Here is a 16,910-nt window from a genome sequence, read left to right as displayed (position 1 = left end):
GAATGTTTACAGCAACTCAATTCACAATAGGTAAAATATGGAACCAGTCTAGGTGCCTTTCAACAGATGAATGGATTTTAAAAATGTGATATATATATATGTGTGTGTGTGTGTGTGTGTGTGTGTGTGTAATATGTATGAATGGAATATTACTCAGACATAAAAAGAAGTGAAACTATGGCATTTGCTGGTAAATGAATGGAACTGGAGGATATCATGCCAAGTGAAATAAGACAATCCCAAAGAACCGAAGGTTGAATGTTCTCTCTGATATGTGATGCTAACACACAATATTGGGAGGTGGAGGGAAATATAGAAGTACTTTAGGTTAGACAAAGGGGAATTAATGGAAAGGAGGGAGAATGAGAGTAGGAAAGTTAGTAGAATGAATCAGACTTTCTTGTGTTCTTATATGAATACACAACCAATGGGATTCCACATCATGTACATCCAGAAGAAAGGTAAGTTGTCCTCTATGTAAGTATAATATGTCAACACACATTCTACTGTCATATGTTACAAAATAAAAAATAATTTACAAAACATTAAAAATAAAAAAAAACACTCCATGCTTCCCTCTACAACACTGGCCACCACCATTTACTATGAACCATCATGAGAAATCAAAGCCATGAAACTACAAATAGTATCACCACAGAGGTGAGACTCATGGGACTAAATGTTTAGTGCTGCTGCATTTTCCACCACACATTGCAACTGGACAACACAGGGGCTGATATTAGATGTCCTGCTGTCTAATCTAAATATGCCTATTCTTTAGGCTGTAGATGAAGGGGTTCAGCATGGGGGTGACCACAGTGTACATCACTGAGGTCAAACTACCTTTTCTGGGAGAATGAGATACCACCGATCCAAGGTACAATCCAAAGATTGTTTCATAAAATAGACAACTGCCAGGTGAGACCCACAGGTGGAAAAGATTTCGCACTTCCCACCTGATGACTGGATTCTCAGAATGGAGGAAACAATTTTATAGTAAGGAAAAAGAATTCCTGAGATGGGGAATAAACCATAAAAGGCACCAATAACATACTTGACAATGTTATTAGAGAAAGTATCAGAACAGGTAAGATTAAGGAGCTCAGAAGGGTCACAAAAGAAACTAGAAAATTTTGAATCTTTGAAGTATGTGAATTGTAAGACAAACAAATTGTGCAGCTGGGAATCAAAAAGGCTAACCAGAATAGAAACCAAAACAAAAAAAGCCACAGAGGCAAGGACTCATAATGATTGGATAATGCAGGAGGTGACAGATGGCCACAAACTGGTCACAGGCCTTCAGAGAAGCAGATCATCCAGCAGATCATCATTCAAATATGATGAAAACAGATACCTGTGTCGGGCATCCCTCAGAGGAGATGACTCTGCTGTGAGTTTGGATGTCCACAATCATCTTCGGGATCATGGTAGAGATTGCACAGATGTCAGGACAGGTTGCAGAGGAAGAAGTACATGGGGGTGTGGAGGTGGGAGTCAGAGCTGACACCCAGGATGATGAGCAGGTTCCCAAGCACAAGCACTGTGACCAGGTGCATGCACATAAAGAGTCCACAGAGAATGGACTGTAGGTCCAGATCTTCTGAGAGACCAAGAAGATTCACCATCATATAAAATTCACAGTCCACATCATTGAGATTTTGCATTTTTGTTCCTCCCGGCTGGCTACTAAACTGTGATGTTTGCATTCATGATAAGAAAATTAATACTTCCCATAGTCCTTCCAAGATCCTAGGGCTTCCTCTCTACTACTAGATTACACTGTTTCTCTGCAGGGCCATGAATTGTAGATCCCAAGACCCAAACATACCTGGTGTCCAATAAATGCTCAGGCCTCATTGGCAGGATTCATGTGAAGATCATGTCAGAAAGAAGCTTCCTGATGCAGATGACCATAGGAGGAGACCTATCAATGTTGCTCAAAGGACAGAAGCTGTTAAACTGAAGGACTGACTGATTATTAACATTATATGATCTTGGAAGCTCAATGCACAGAGGTCATAATTAGTCACATTGTCCCATTGTCCCATGTTATCCTTATCTCTAAAACTCCCTAGCATTAATGGAGTAAGAAGAAAAAAATGAATGTACATAAGAGGATCTTAATTCTACTTAGGAGGAAGTTCATGTGTACTCCTCACTTCTTCCATTTCTATATGCTTTAAAGCATTTTTATTGTGGTAATGTAACAAAAAATTACCATTTTAACTATAGTATGCACCCAACTCAGTAACATTAATTCCATTTATGTAATTATGATCATGTGTCTTCAGAAATGTTCCAGCTCTCAAAACTTAAACTTGTACCCTTGTCAAAAACTCTCCATTCATCTCATACGAAAACCCTGAGGACCACTATTCTACTGTGAAACATGATGAAGAATTGAAGCCAATGAAATGATAAAGAGTGTGCTCAAGGAGGCAGCATATCCATGACTAGATGTTGATTCTGCTGCATTTTCCAGCCTGCTTTCCTATGGTGTGCCTCGGGTCCTGAGATTGGACTGTTCCACTATGAAGACTCCTCTGAGGTGTTTAAATGTCCCTGTTCCTCAACTGTAGTAGAAGAGATTCAGCACAGTGGTGCCCACAGCGCACATCACTTAGACTCCAACAAGCTTTCTGAAAGGTGTGGTACAGATGAACCGAGTACCCTGAAGTGCTGCAGATGCAGGGATGCTACAAGTTCACAGGGCAGAGATTCTGTTGCTGAACTAAACTTACACCTTGCCCCCCACACAAATTAACACTTAAACTTGAGCTATGCTTTAATATAGAGATTAGACAGGAAGAGCCTCAAAGTAAACTAATATCAGGAATTTAGTGAGTGGATATTCTTGCCAAAATTTTCCATGATATTATAGATTGATGGATCTATAAACAGTTTTTGTAGAAACTTACCAAAATGTGTCTAAAAAGCATAAGGTACAAAACCTATGCCCTTACAATTCATTACATTGCATAAACTTGTGAACTTAACTTTGTCTTTGAAGACATGATACTTGAAATGCTTTAACTGATGCACAGTATTTATTGTAAAGGAGGGACATCATTTGATATGTTAGTTTATTATTATAGCAAACCTTTAAAAATTCTTGCCCCCCTCTCCATACAATTTCCATAAAATATGCAGATGGAAGATACTGTTTGACTTTAAAAAATTGATTCATATTCAATTTTATTATTAAAAAACCTACATTTGTTATCCAACCATTATCAACTATATCAACTATATCCTTTTATTCTGAAGTTTCACTATTGAAATAGCTCAGTAGTCTGTTTAGAAATACTGTTCCCATGATAAATCAGCGAGAGAATTCATCAAGTTTTATGAATAATATTTCTACTCAGACCCAGTAGGAGGGAAATTGGCCTGAAATGGGGTGAGGAAAATAACATTTTATTCCCATATCATTGATTTGCTACTATGTGCATAATACGTGAAAAATTCTTCACTTCTCTGTGCTCATACTGTTCGATGGAAATGAGGATAACACCCATCTCCATCTGAAGTATCTACTCAAATGCATATTGTGTTGGGAGTATTACCTATATTTAACTCTAGTAAAAGAGAAAATGCCCTGCAATAGGAGTTGATAAGTACACATTCTTGGCCTGTACATACATAGAATGGGTGTAAATCTTCCACCTCTCTGTGCTCATGCTACTTGATGGAAACAGGCAGAAGAATACTCATCACCACACCATGGACAGTTCCTAAGTCCCGTGTGCATCCTAATAAAGAGTTGATTGTGGTGAGATTTTTTTTCCTAGAAATCACAAAGAAAACAGTCTGTTCTCTGGCTACCGACTCTCTATCTACAGGTAAATACAATTGTCAAAGGATGCACTGGAGTGATGGAATAATGTGGAAGTCTAAAACGTGTCTCAGCCAAGAAATGAGGTTTTCCTGTCACTCTCATTAGTACCTAGTTTGCTTTTCTTATGCCTGTGAAAATCTCTGTCATTTCTTTAAAACTAAATGAACACTTTAGATGCTGTGAAGTGTAAGTATAGGGCCTGTGGGTCTGTGACAAAGGCAAAAATAGCAAGTTATTAAATCTCGTCTCCTCTTCTATGCCCCTTCCCAAGAAGGTTGAAAGTATAGCAGGAAAGCCCCATGTGTGCTGACCACACAGAGATTATGGCCAGGATCTGTGAAAAAAGGAAGGTTCTAGTCAATGTTTAACATTTGTTTTGTTTTATTTTGTTTTTATGTCCTTTGGGTCAAATATGGTAAAGTCTCTGGGGAGTCAGAAGTAAGACAATCTTCTCCAAATTCGCAGCACATACCTACTTAAGAACAAAATTAAAATACAACATTACAGGAAAAGGATGACAGTAACTTCAGGTCAAAAGACATTTTATTTGAAAGATATGAATATTAACCTTGCCATATTGATAATAACCAGCTCACTTATATTTCCCCTGTTTTATGCTTTCATCACATATTAATCACATAGGGAACACCCATTTTCTCTTTGATCTGCACTTAAAACAACTGTATAGACTAGAAATCTACTTGAAGGATATTGGTACCAGATCTGCTATTTTGCTGCTGCCCATATTGTGCGCCCGCCTCCACAACACCATTTTACAACTCAGATCGTCAGTCCACAAACATCCTAGCCAGCCATCGGTCCACTCCTCAGCCTGCGAATATTCCCATCAGTAATTGGTCCAGATTGTTGGCCCACAAACCTCCTTGTGGTCATTGGTCTGTTGTTATTAGCCGGAGAAATTCCACTACTTAAGCATAACACCCCCGCTGTGCTGTTTCTCTCTCTCTCACTCATCTTACTCTCTCTCTCTCTCTCTCTCTCTCTCTCACCCTGCAGTCAGACACTCTGCCTGTCTGCCTAATGAAATCTCCTGTGTGAGTTCCCACTTCTGGAGTGGTTTCTGGGTGCTTTCAAATGACAATGTTGATTTTCAGAGATACCAACAACCTGCCCTGTGTTCAAGAAATACTAAGTTGGAGCCAAGAGCGGTCAAAATGAAATTGTCAATCTCTGGGTCTGATGCACTAATTTTTTTCATTATTTTCCAACCTTAAGAATATTTTAAGCATAATCTAGAGGTCTGTACTGCAGGCATATCTCAAGTACATTAATAAGCCTTTCCAGTTTCCTGAGTAGTAATGAAATGGAGATGTGACGTCAGGTCTCCTTTTCACATTGAGTACACTGTTTATAAGAAAGTGGGAGGATGTGGATGGACAGCTCCAAAGACATGCTGGAGTGGGGAGGGAGGAGGTCTGTGTGGGATTACTGTGCGCCTTCTTTGTCTTAGATCTCAGTCATCTCAGCCATTCCACCTGAATTTGTGCAGCAGATATCACACATTGTCGTATCCCTCGATCTACCAGAAATTCCAAAAGGGAAGTCATGGTAAATAAGAATCCCATCCTGAAGCACAGGAAATAGGAACACAATGTTGGCTTGTGGGGGGCACAACCTGCCAGCATCGATGGGCCCAGAGAGCCTGTGCCTCAAATCCACAGTTAAGTCAGACATGACTTAAGTTATTCTGCCTACCTGAACACCTAGCACAGGTTACATAAACAGCTGTGCTCTTTTTGTTTTTGTAAAAATAACATGGCACTTAAACCTGGGGAAAGACTTTGCAGATAAAGTCAAACAATCTACGTGGATCACACAGCTCAGCACCTTGCCCTCAAAATCCTCCAATAAAGGTTGATGATGCTGTGGATACTTTTCTCATCTTCATCACCACCTTCACACACCTTCTGGAGTGCTTAGGACACGGTTGAAAGGGATGTGTTTTGTTTTTTGTTTTTTGTTTTTGCAATGGTGGATGATAGCCTATGGAAAGGCAGAATATTGTGGGAGGAAAAATTTGACAAAATCACAAATAAAAACTCAGAGTATCCATAATTAAAATTCTTCACATCATTCTTTTTAAAATTTTTTTAGTTGTAGATGAGTTGGTACCTTTATTTTATCTGTTTATTTGGTGCTGAGAATAAAACTCCATGCCTCATATGTGCTAGGCAAGCATTCTACTACTGAGCCACAACCCCAGTCCTGTACATTATTCTTCACCGACACAGCCACTCAGATATCATGAATTTCCTGATGATAAGAAAATGGGGGGCTGGGGTTGTGGCTCTGTGGTAGAGCGCTTGCCTGGCATGTGTGAGGCACTGGATTTGATTCTCAGCACCACATGTAAATAAATAAAATAAAGGTCCATTGACAACTAAAAAGCTACATTACAAGAAAAGAAAACAATGCTTTGGGCAGTCCCTCCTCCAGCCTTCATTTCTCATACTTGCTGATTTGCACTGTCTCTGGTGGGTCATGATGGAAGATTGTGGTTCCAACACTCCTCCCTGCTTGGTAGCAAAGGACCTCCTGCTCAGGCCTCAGGATTGACATGATGCAAACATGATGCAAACAACCTTGGAAGGAGGAGACACAGGTGGCACCCACTAGACTGGAGCCATCAGGCTGAGGGACCAGAGGCACAGGCTGACGTTGACTTTTATAGGACCTTGGAGACTCAATGCACAGAGCTCACAATTAGTTAAATTGGTCCACTCTAAGGACTTCCTCACATTAATGGTGAAGAAGATGAGAAAAAAAATGTCAAAAAATGTTTGCAGTCCTTCCACTACTGAAAAATAATCTCATGTGTATAATTAATTTATTTAATTTCTTTTTAGGGATGAATTTGCCTTTATTTCCACTTTATTACAATAAAATCAACATTTGAGAAAAAAAAAATACAGTTTCGTCCCTGACAAGTGCACGTTAGGCATTAATTACATTGACATTGTAGTGACGCTTTCTCCACCAACCCTCCCCAGAAATATTTCACGTTCACAATGTGAAGCTTTGTTCCAATTTTGAAAGCTCCCAAAACACCCTCCTCAACCCGGGCTACCCCATCGCCTATGATAGCTGACATGACGTTACCAAGGAGGACTAGATGTTTACCTTTGCAACACTTTACAGCATACATTCCAGGATGCCACAGGTCCTGTGGAGCCTCCCTAGGACACTTCTAATGCCCCTGCTCCTTAGAACATAGATGAAGGGATTTGGTACAGGAGTATCTGAGGCGACCACAACCTTTCAAGAAAAAATGTGATACAGCTAGTCTGAGGTACACGTCTAGGCATGTTCTGAAAAATAAGCAAACAATTGACAGATGAGATTCACAGGTAGACAGGCTTTATACTCTCCACCTGTTGATGGATTCTCAGAATGGAGGAAATAATTTTACAGTAAGAGAACAGGATCCTTGAGTTGGAGGGGAGCCATAAATATGACCAATAAGGTACTTTATAATGTTATTAGGAAAGGTGTTCAACAGGTAAGATAAAGTAGTTGAAACTAGAAAATTTCACACCCTTGAAGTCAGTAAATTATATGACAATCAAATTTTAAGCTAATAATCCAAAAAGCCAAACAAAAAACATGAAAATTAATAAGCCACAGAGGCCAAAGTTCATGATGACTGGGTAATGCAGGATGACAGAAGGCCAAAAACCCGTCAAAGGCCACATGGTCAGAAGCAGATCAGCCATGTACCCAATAATGATAAAAAGAGACATCTGTGTCAAGCACTGCATACAAGTTATGACTCCGATTCTGGATGGTGGTGATTTTAAAATTCAAGGAAAAGACATTTTGGAGAGGAAGAAATATATTAACGAGGATGTGGCAGGTCATGTTTGATGACCAGAATGATGAGCAGGTTCCCAACCAATGTGGCCATGAGTAGGGACAGGAACAGCCCCAAGAGGGTGGGCTGTAGTTCTGGGTCCTCTGAGAGTTCCAGGAGATGTGATTTTGAGGCACATGTTGGATTCTCTGCCTCTATATTGCTTCTATACATTCCAGCTAGAAAAGAGGGAGGCAAGAAGGAAACATGCAGGCCCAAACACTCTGTGTATATTTTTCATAAAAATATTTATGATTAAAGTATTCAGGCATGAGGTCCATACAACCTGAGTCACATCTCACAGTTGTGAGGAACCCAACCTTCCTGGGATTATTTCATGATTTTTTGACATATCGTTCACCTCCTTATACACATCTCCATTTTTTAGTTAAGAGGGAGAGAACCCTCAAAGCCTGTGTCCAAAGTATCCAAAGCCTGGATAGCACCCTCTCCTTTCTACCCCCACCTAGCTTCTCTCTAGGCCCATTTTTCTACTCTTCATCGACCCTTCTTATGTTCTGGAGCAATATTCCCCACCTGAAATCATCATTTTTTCCTAGGCACCCTTTTCTCTGTTCTTCGACCCCAATGCAGGCTTCAGTACTTCCTTTCTGCCTTCCAGTTCTCTTAAGCAAGCCATCCACAAGTGACACGTTAAATGGCTAATTGGGTCATAAAAGCCCAAGGAATGACCTCTGCTGCTTGGTTTTGGATGGCATTGCAGGGATCTTATTTTGACACACACATCTTCAGTCATGTGATTTTTAACTGTGGCATTCGTCCTGTGGTATTTTGGAGATGGCTTGTGAAATTTAGCATGTTGGTGTCCTCTAATTTGGCTAACCAAACTGTGATGTTTGGCCTGAGGAAGAGGAAACAACATTTCTAATGGACCCCCCTCCATCCCATGTCTACCTCAGGACTTACCAGTGTAGGCTGCATCTCTGCTGGATCATAACCAAAGAGCACAAATCTATTGTCCCTCTCCTATCTGGTGCCCAATGAGTGCCTGCACAGTCCCCCAGACTGATATCAATTCAGTCTCAAATAGGAGCTTCCTGATACAGACAACCATGGGAGGAGGAAACACAGGCATGGAGACCAATGGATCAGAGATCAAGTTGAAGGGCTACAGGCACAGGCTGATAATTGACATTCATATGACCTTGGAGGCTCAATGCAAAAAGCTCAGAGTTAGATAAATTGGCCCATGTTACCCCAATCCTGAAGAACTTCAAAATTTCAATACATTCAGTATTGTGATGCCTCCAACTCTACTCTGCTTTGGTTATTCTGGGTCTGAGTTGCACTAGCTAATTTGGGTCTTTTGTTCTTCCACATAGATTTTAGGATGGTTATTTCTAGTTCTGCAAAGAATACCATTAGTATTTTCATGAGTATTGCACCGAATCTATAGATTGCTTTTGGTGATATGGCCATTAATTTTGCCTATCCCTGAACATGGGAGGAATTTCCATTTTTTGGTATCTTTATACTTTTTTCAGCTTTCCATACTTTTCTTTGAGGAGGTCTTTCATCTCTTTGGTTAGATTAACTCTAAAGTTTTTTTTTTTTTTTTTTAGGTTATTGTGAATGGAATTATTTTCCTGATTTCTCAACATATTCATATTGGTATGAAAGAGGGCTACTGATTATTTTTAGTGAGGGTACGGGGGATTGAATTCAGTGGCATTTGACCACTGAACCACCTCTCCAGCCCTATTTTCTATTTTATTTAAAGACAGGGTCTTACAGAGTTGGTTAGCTCCTTACATTTTCTGAGGCCAGCTTTGAACTTACAACACTCCTGCCTCAGCCTCCCGAGCCACTGGGATTACAGGCATGTGCCACAGCACCTAGCAGTTGCTGATTTTTGTATACTGATTTTGTATCTTATAAAATTGCTCAATTTTTTATAAGCTCTAGAAGTCCATTGGTACACTTCGTAGGATCTTCTAAGGTTATGATCATGTCATCAGCAAAGATACAAATGGACTTCTTTCACTCTATTTATCTCTTTAATTTCCTTCCCTATAATCAGGAACAAGACAAAATGTACACTTTCACCACTTCTATTCAATAATGTCCTTGAAAGTTTTGTTAGAGAAATTAGAAAAGAAAAATAAATTATGATAACTTTAAATCTCAAAACAGTTTTTGCCATTTTCAAGTTCACAGCACAGCAGCATTAATCACATTGACATTGTTCTCAAACTATCACCATCATCCATCTCTAGAAATTTTTCACAATCCCAAAGTGAAATTTTGTTCCCATTTTGAAAACTCCCCAGGCCTCCTTTATCAATACTGGTTAAACCATTCTAATATGAGAGATGATGAGAAGTTAAAGTCATTGATGTTATCAAGAAGACAAGATTGAAAGGACTAGATGTTAAACTTTACTACATTTTCCAAAATACATAGCTGCTGGACACCAAAGTTCCTGAGATTAGACAGTTCTGCTGTGAAGCCTCCTCAGGGCACCTTTAATGTCCTTGTTCCTCAGGCTGTAGATGAAGGGATTCAACATGGGAGTGACCACAGTGTACATCACTGAAGCCAACACAACTTTTCTGGGAGAATGTGAAACAGCCGATCCAAGGTACACTCCAAAGGCTGTTGCATAAAATAAGCAAACAACTGAGAGGTGAGACCCACAGGTGGAGAAGGCTTTGTACTTCCCACCTGAGGATGGGATTCGTAGAATGGACGAAACAATTTTATAGTAAGAGAAAAGGATCCCAGAGATGGGAAAAAGGCCGTATACGACACCAAGAAAATACTTGAGAATGTTATTAGAGAAAGTGTCAGGACAGGCAAGGTTAAGGAGTTGAGAAGGGTCACAGAAGAAATTAGAAATTTCTACATCTTTGAAGTTAGTAAATTGTAAGACAATCAAATTATGCAGTTGGGAGTCAAAAAGGCTAACCAAAAAAGAAACAAGAACTAAGAAGCCACAGAGACGAGGGTTCATGATGACTAAGTAATGTAGTGGGTGACAGATGGCCACAAACCGGTCATAGGCCATCACAGTCAAAAGCATATCATCCATACAAGCAAAAATGGCAAAAATAGACATCTGTGTCAGGCAGCCCTCATAGGAGATGACTCTGCTGTGTGTTTGGATGTCCACAATCATCTTTGGGACTGTGGTGGAGATAAAACAGATGTCAGTGAAGGACAGGTTGGAGAGGAAGAAGTACATGGGGGTGTGGAGGTGGGAGTCAGAGCTGACAGCCAGGATGATGAGCAGGTCCCCAAGCACTGTGACCAGGTACATGGACAGGAACAGTCCAACAAGGATGGGCTGCAGGTCTGGATCCTCTGAGAAGCTCACAAGTTGAAATTCAGACACGTGTGTTATATTTTGTGCTTCTGTATTGCTTGGACACCTTTCAAAAAAGAAAAGAGCTTGAGGAAAAGGGAACACATTAACAGGTACCTAATACATTTGAATTCATGTATTCACAAGTAATGTATTTATACTTGAAGTCCATAAGACTTCAACCATAACTCTCAATAGTGAAAAATCTAGCTCTCTCGAACACTCTCCTTGTTGCTTTATGTGTTATTCACCCCTTCCATGTGCACTTTAGAGACATTGACAAGAACATTAAGCAGAATGTTAGAAGTACGGAAGCACTAGACAGAACAAGTACATAAGCACAGTAAAATCAAGTCTATTCTTTCTGGAAAACGTTAGAGAATAATAGCCTTCCTCATTATGAAAGCAATGCTTTAATAAAGGAAGTTAAGAAGCAATCTAATATGCCTTATTGTCTTGTGGACCTTGGACAAATTCTTTTGTCCTATATTAGAAACAGTGTGTGAGGCCTCCATACTCTGACAACTGAATTAAGGTTAATGATTCATAATCAGAAGATATTGTTATGTGCCTGTCACTATCTAGGGTTTTCATCTGTCTTTGGTTTTCTGATTTTCTTCCTTTGTGGATTTAAGTTTTTCCTTTCAAATCATGTAAGATTCTACAGGTGAATGGAAAAGAAAATGTGGCATATATACACTATAGAGTTTCACTCATCCACTAAGAAGAATGAAATTGTGGCATTTGCTGGTCAATGGATGGACCCAAGAACATCAAACTAAGTGAAATAAGCTAGACTCAGAAAGTCAAGAATCAAATATTTTCTCTCTTATGTAGAAGCTAGAACAAAATAAGGAAAAGAGGTGGGGCTGGAATCCCATGAAAATAGAACATATATCAGTGGAGTTGAGTAAAATGTTTGATGGGGACAGAGGAGGGATGGGAAATGGGAAGAACGTTGGAGTGAAATTGAACAAACTATTCTAGTACATATATGAATACACCACAGTGAATTTCACCATTATCTATATCCATAACACATTAATTTTAAAAACTAGCATAAATAGAGAAAAGACCAGTGGGCAGGTAACAGGGAGAGGAAGGAAAGAAAGGGGAAGTAATGGAGATTGAATTGGAACAAATTATATTCCATCTTCTATAATTATGTCAAAATGAATCCTAATATTATGTACAACTACAACACACTAATAAAAATTTTAGAAATCAAAAAAAAAATTTCATTATTTTTTTAGAGGAGGAAAAGTTTATTTGGGGGCTCAGCTCATAGTTTCAGAGGTCTTAGTCCATAGACATCCAGCTCCATTTTTCCAGGCTGGAGATAAGACAGAACATCAAGGTGGAAGAGTGTGGTAGAGGAAAGCAGTTTACATGATGATTGGCATGCAGAAAGGGAGACTCCACTCACCAGATACAAAGTGTATACCCCAGACGGGCTGGGGTTGTGGCTCAGTGATAGAGCAAGCGTCTAGCATACATGAGGCCCTGGGTTCAATTCTCAGTACCACATAAAAATAAAATAAAACTATATATATATATATATATATACACACACTCACACACACACACACACACACACACCAGAGGCATTTCTCATTTTTTTGTACAAAAGTGTTACTTTATTTAATTCTTCTTATTAATGCTATGATAAGCATTTACTATGATTCATTATTTAACCTTTTAGAGGTAAATTTCAGTTGTCACTTTCCATTTTATTTCTCTCATCTCTTTTTTAAATTGTTTGAACAACTATTAGCATATGTTGTTTCCATAACAATGAATCATGCCTGGAAGTGGAAACAATCATGGAAATTAAATCAAGTACCCTTGGCTTTGTTGGACTTCAAATATTGATTGATAACTCTCATTAAATGCACCTAATCAATATCATCACTTAAGAAATGTGAAATTAGTGTACACATTATCTCTCAAAGACATAAAAATAATAAATGATATAAAATACCTTTGAATAGTTTAATTTTATACTGGTTTATTTGCATAAATACATACAATACCAATCCATACACTAACAACAAAGTATCTGGTACAAGAGAAGCATTTGTTTCTCCCTTTTTCTTCATTCTGTATTACATTGTGGCCTGCCAATTCTGCTACTGTTGTTCTAATGTTAACCCATCAAATTCACATTTATGTATTTTAGCACCAGAGAAAATCCCAAAGCTCAGGTTTTGTCCCAACCTTCATATATTTTCTAGTCAATCTTTCCTGATACATATATTGCAAATTCTCTTACTTCAGCCACATGAAGGAAACCCAGGTTCATTATTTGACAGCTCTGTGACCAAATTGGAAAACAAGGTAAAAGAGAATGGTACAGGAAATAATGAAAATGCTTCTGGCAAATTTTCTCAGCCTACAAAATGGCACTAAAACTCACCTAATTTATATGGGTGTTACAAAACCTTCTTTGAAATTCTCTAAATTGTACAAGTAGTAATTCTGTCTCACTTATTAATATATTCACCATAAAAATCATTCACTATTCAAATACCCTGACCTCAGGTCAAGCAATTATATCAGAGTTCTTGGTGGTATGTTCTTATAACAGCTTTGAGATACAATACCTTAAAATATTTCCTGGCTCTTAGAACTGGAACCATGAATATCTCTTATTATCACCAATAATATACACTACCTATACTGAAATAAAAGCATTTGATAATACTTGTCTCCACTTAAAATGGATCTGAATAATCATCAATGAAGTCTGAGTTCTTTGGGTATCACTGCATGACTCCATTCTCTTGCACAGCTGTGTTCCAAACACAGTTACTGTCATGAATTTGGAGGTTATTATTTCCTGTCAATGCCTCCATAATAGTATTAACAAATCCATAAGCAGTTTTCCTTAAAATATGGCCTAAAATGTACTTAAAGCTCATCTAAGTAGTCTACAACACAATGCTTCTTCTGAAATGTACTATTTCACGTGAACATGTGATTTTAAGTCTGTGAAGTACATTCCTCTACTTCAAAGGCTTTATCTGATTAAACGTGACCTAATGGAAGGACATCATTTAACCTGCAAGTTTATTATATTGTTATGGGCAAGGACCAAACAGACTCCATTTCACCCTAAGACTCCGTGTCATGTAGGAAATGCTTCTCCCATGAGAAAACTCTGCCTCTGTACCCACCAACAGTTGAACAGTTGCCTAGCATAGCATGTTTGGCAACACAAAATGACAATTCTTATATAATGTAAGATTGTTCTCCCTCTGGGTTCCATTTTTCTTGGGCAGAGTACCCTAACATTTATTTAAATGTTAGTGACCATTCTCTGATTCTCATGGCAACAGCCACTTATGAATAATGTATTAAAATGCTTTGCTTATGGGATAAAAGGTGTACTCTGACCCTTGGAAGGGGTTGAAGGGTACAGACTTGTAGCCTGCCCCTCCAGCCAGCCAGCAGGTGAATAAAGATGGTTCCACCTCCTGCTTTAAGAAGGCCTCAGTGGGTTTCAAGATGGCAGCCTAGAGGGTGGCTGCATTTCATGTTGCTCCAGGACTCAGGATTCAAAAGAGGAGATATTGAGACAATTGGGACCAACTCAAAGCAGTCGGGTGACTCTCACCCGTTGGGAAGGCGTCACGGATGGGACGGTGGTCCCGGAACGCAGGAAACTTTGTGAAGTAGAGCTGCCAGCAAGACACCCCTCCCCCCGCTGGAGCAGTGAACTCAGACAACTGGGAGCGCCGTAAGGGAGGCCGCTCAGCACAGCGCTGGGAATCGAAGCAACCACTGGGGCTCTGGCGGCTGCCCAGGGGAGGAGTGGCGAGGAGAGCTCTGTGGACTCAGAACACCGGGGCCTGCCCTGAGGAGGAGGAGGAGGAATGTGGTCGCGTGGATTCAGAGTGACTGCACCAGAGCTACAGGCGGTTGCCAGAGGAGGTGCTGTGTGGCGAGCTGTTTGTACTCAGACCACTTCTGAACACTGGGGCCTGCCCGGAGGAGTAGGAGGAGGAGGAGGAGGAGCACAGCGGGTCGTTTGGACTCACAGTGACTGCATTAGCACTCCATGCGGCTGCTCAGAGGAGAAAGCGAGTGGTGAGTTGTTTGGACTTAAAGTGACAGCTCCTGAACACAGGGGGCTGCCTGGAGGAGAAGCGTGGTGGGTCACTTGGTCTTGAGTGGCCGCACCAGAGCTCCGGGCGGTTGCCCAGAGGACCCATGCAGTGGGTCACGTGGATTCAGATCCACTCAGAGAAACCGCTCCTGAACCCCCGGAGGGTTATCTGGAGAAGGAGGAGGAACGGGGAGGGTCACTTCGACTCAGAGTGATTGATTGCCCAGGGCTACGGGTGGTTGGTGGAAGGTGGAGGCATGCAGTGAGTTTCTTAGACTCCTAGAGACCGCACCGGAATACTGGGCGGCTGTCTGGAGGAAAGGCGTGTGGCGGGTCTCTGGGTCTCAGAGCGATGGTACGGGGCCCCAGGTGGCTGCTCAGAGGAGGGGTCGCATAGCCAGGCGATTAGGTGCAGAGCAGGGTCCCAGGATCTAGGAGGCTTCTTGGTGGAAGAGCCGCACAGAGACAGGCTTAGGGCGGAGCGAAGGTTCCAGGCCTGCGGGCAGATTCTCTGAGGAGGGGCACCCTAAGGAGAATTATCTGCAAAGGGTGAGGCTCCCAGGCCCAGGAGGTAGGGCCGGGCCCCTGGGAACTTTGCAGAGGAAGGCAGCCCAGCCCAGGCGGTAGCTGTAAAATGAGGGGAACCTCTAGGAGGGAACTGACCATCGAGACCTCCCCACCTGAGGGCCAGGATGTATGGGAAAAGGACCATCAGGTGTTGTTTCCTCATCCTCAGGACATACCTAGCATTTTGGGAAGCCTGGTGGTAGGATGGAAATACTCAAAACTGAAGCTGTGAGGAATGTCAAGTTTTTGTGCCTGGTCATGGGGCAAGCCCTGTAATGCTATGCAAATTTCTGCTTTCCTTCCATGCTGACTGTCCTGTCTGGGGACATCTCACTTGTGATCACAGAAGATGTGTCCTCCAACCTACCTCCTAAGCACTCCAAAAGGATAATGAAGGAGCGGACACAGAAGTGGGACACCTGTGTCCAAACACCACGCCTGTCATTAAGGGCTTCTAATGCTAGCCCTCTGACCTATGTGTCCTGTGGAGTCTGTTTCACTTCATCTGTATTTTTCCCTCAGGTACAATCAGTAAATTGTAATTGTTATACAGAAAAAGAAAGGGCAACAATTTTTTTTTGTTAAACATACTACATAGTTAGGTAGAGACCATGAAGCCCTATGTTTGAATTTTGCTGTTTGATTAGAGAAACAGCATCATATCAGAAAAATGCTGGCAGGCTGACTTTTGACAAAGAAGCCAGCTGTTTTTCTGCCAGGTCACCCTAGGAAGACACCCTTATTCACTGTGCTTTTTCCCTTCTGAGGTTCCTGTGGCTCTCAGGGGAGAATGGTTCTTGGCACTTGCTGTCTCTGCTGTGGAAAGGATGACTAGGGGTGGTGGGCAGAGGTCACAGATGGTGTAGGTGCATAATAATTCTTCCTGACAATTCAAGTCTCTCTTTTTTCTCTAGTTCAGAATCCCTAAGCAGGTCTCTGCATCCTCCTCTTTGTAAACTGTGCACTGATTATCAAGAGGAGTCAGAAGCCGGTTGTGGTGGTGGATCACACCTGTAATTCCAGTGGCTTGGGAGGCTGAGGCAGGAGGATCATAAGTTCAAGGCCAACCTCAGCTACTTAGTGAGCACTAAGCAACTTAGTGAGATCCTGTCTCAAAATAAAACAAAATAAATAAATAAAAGAAAAGGGAGACTGTGGATTTGGCTCAGTGGTGAAGAGAACCTGTTTTAGTTTTCAGTAT

The 16,910-nt window shown here is 40.8% G+C and overlaps 1 protein-coding gene across 1 annotated transcript; it reads right to left on the bottom strand.

The window, feature by feature from the left end:
* Positions 1 to 9,533: 9,533 nt before the first annotated feature.
* LOC306646188 (olfactory receptor 7E24-like) lies at positions 9,534 to 11,004 on the bottom strand. Its single transcript, XM_079114641.1, has one exon. The coding sequence runs from the start codon at positions 10,987 to 10,989 to the stop codon at positions 10,159 to 10,161; it is 831 nt and encodes a 276-aa protein (XP_078970767.1). The 5' UTR covers positions 10,990 to 11,004; the 3' UTR covers positions 9,534 to 10,158.
* Between the last annotated feature and the right edge of the window lie 5,906 nt (positions 11,005 to 16,910).

The sequence above is a fragment of the Sciurus vulgaris genome (assembly GCF_902686455.1).
Source record: "Sciurus vulgaris genome assembly, chromosome: 16".
In the NCBI taxonomy this organism is placed as follows: domain Eukaryota; kingdom Metazoa; phylum Chordata; class Mammalia; order Rodentia; family Sciuridae; genus Sciurus; species Sciurus vulgaris.
The sequence above is the reverse complement of the archived record's forward strand: the minus strand, read 5'-3'. Positions and strand labels throughout refer to the sequence as shown.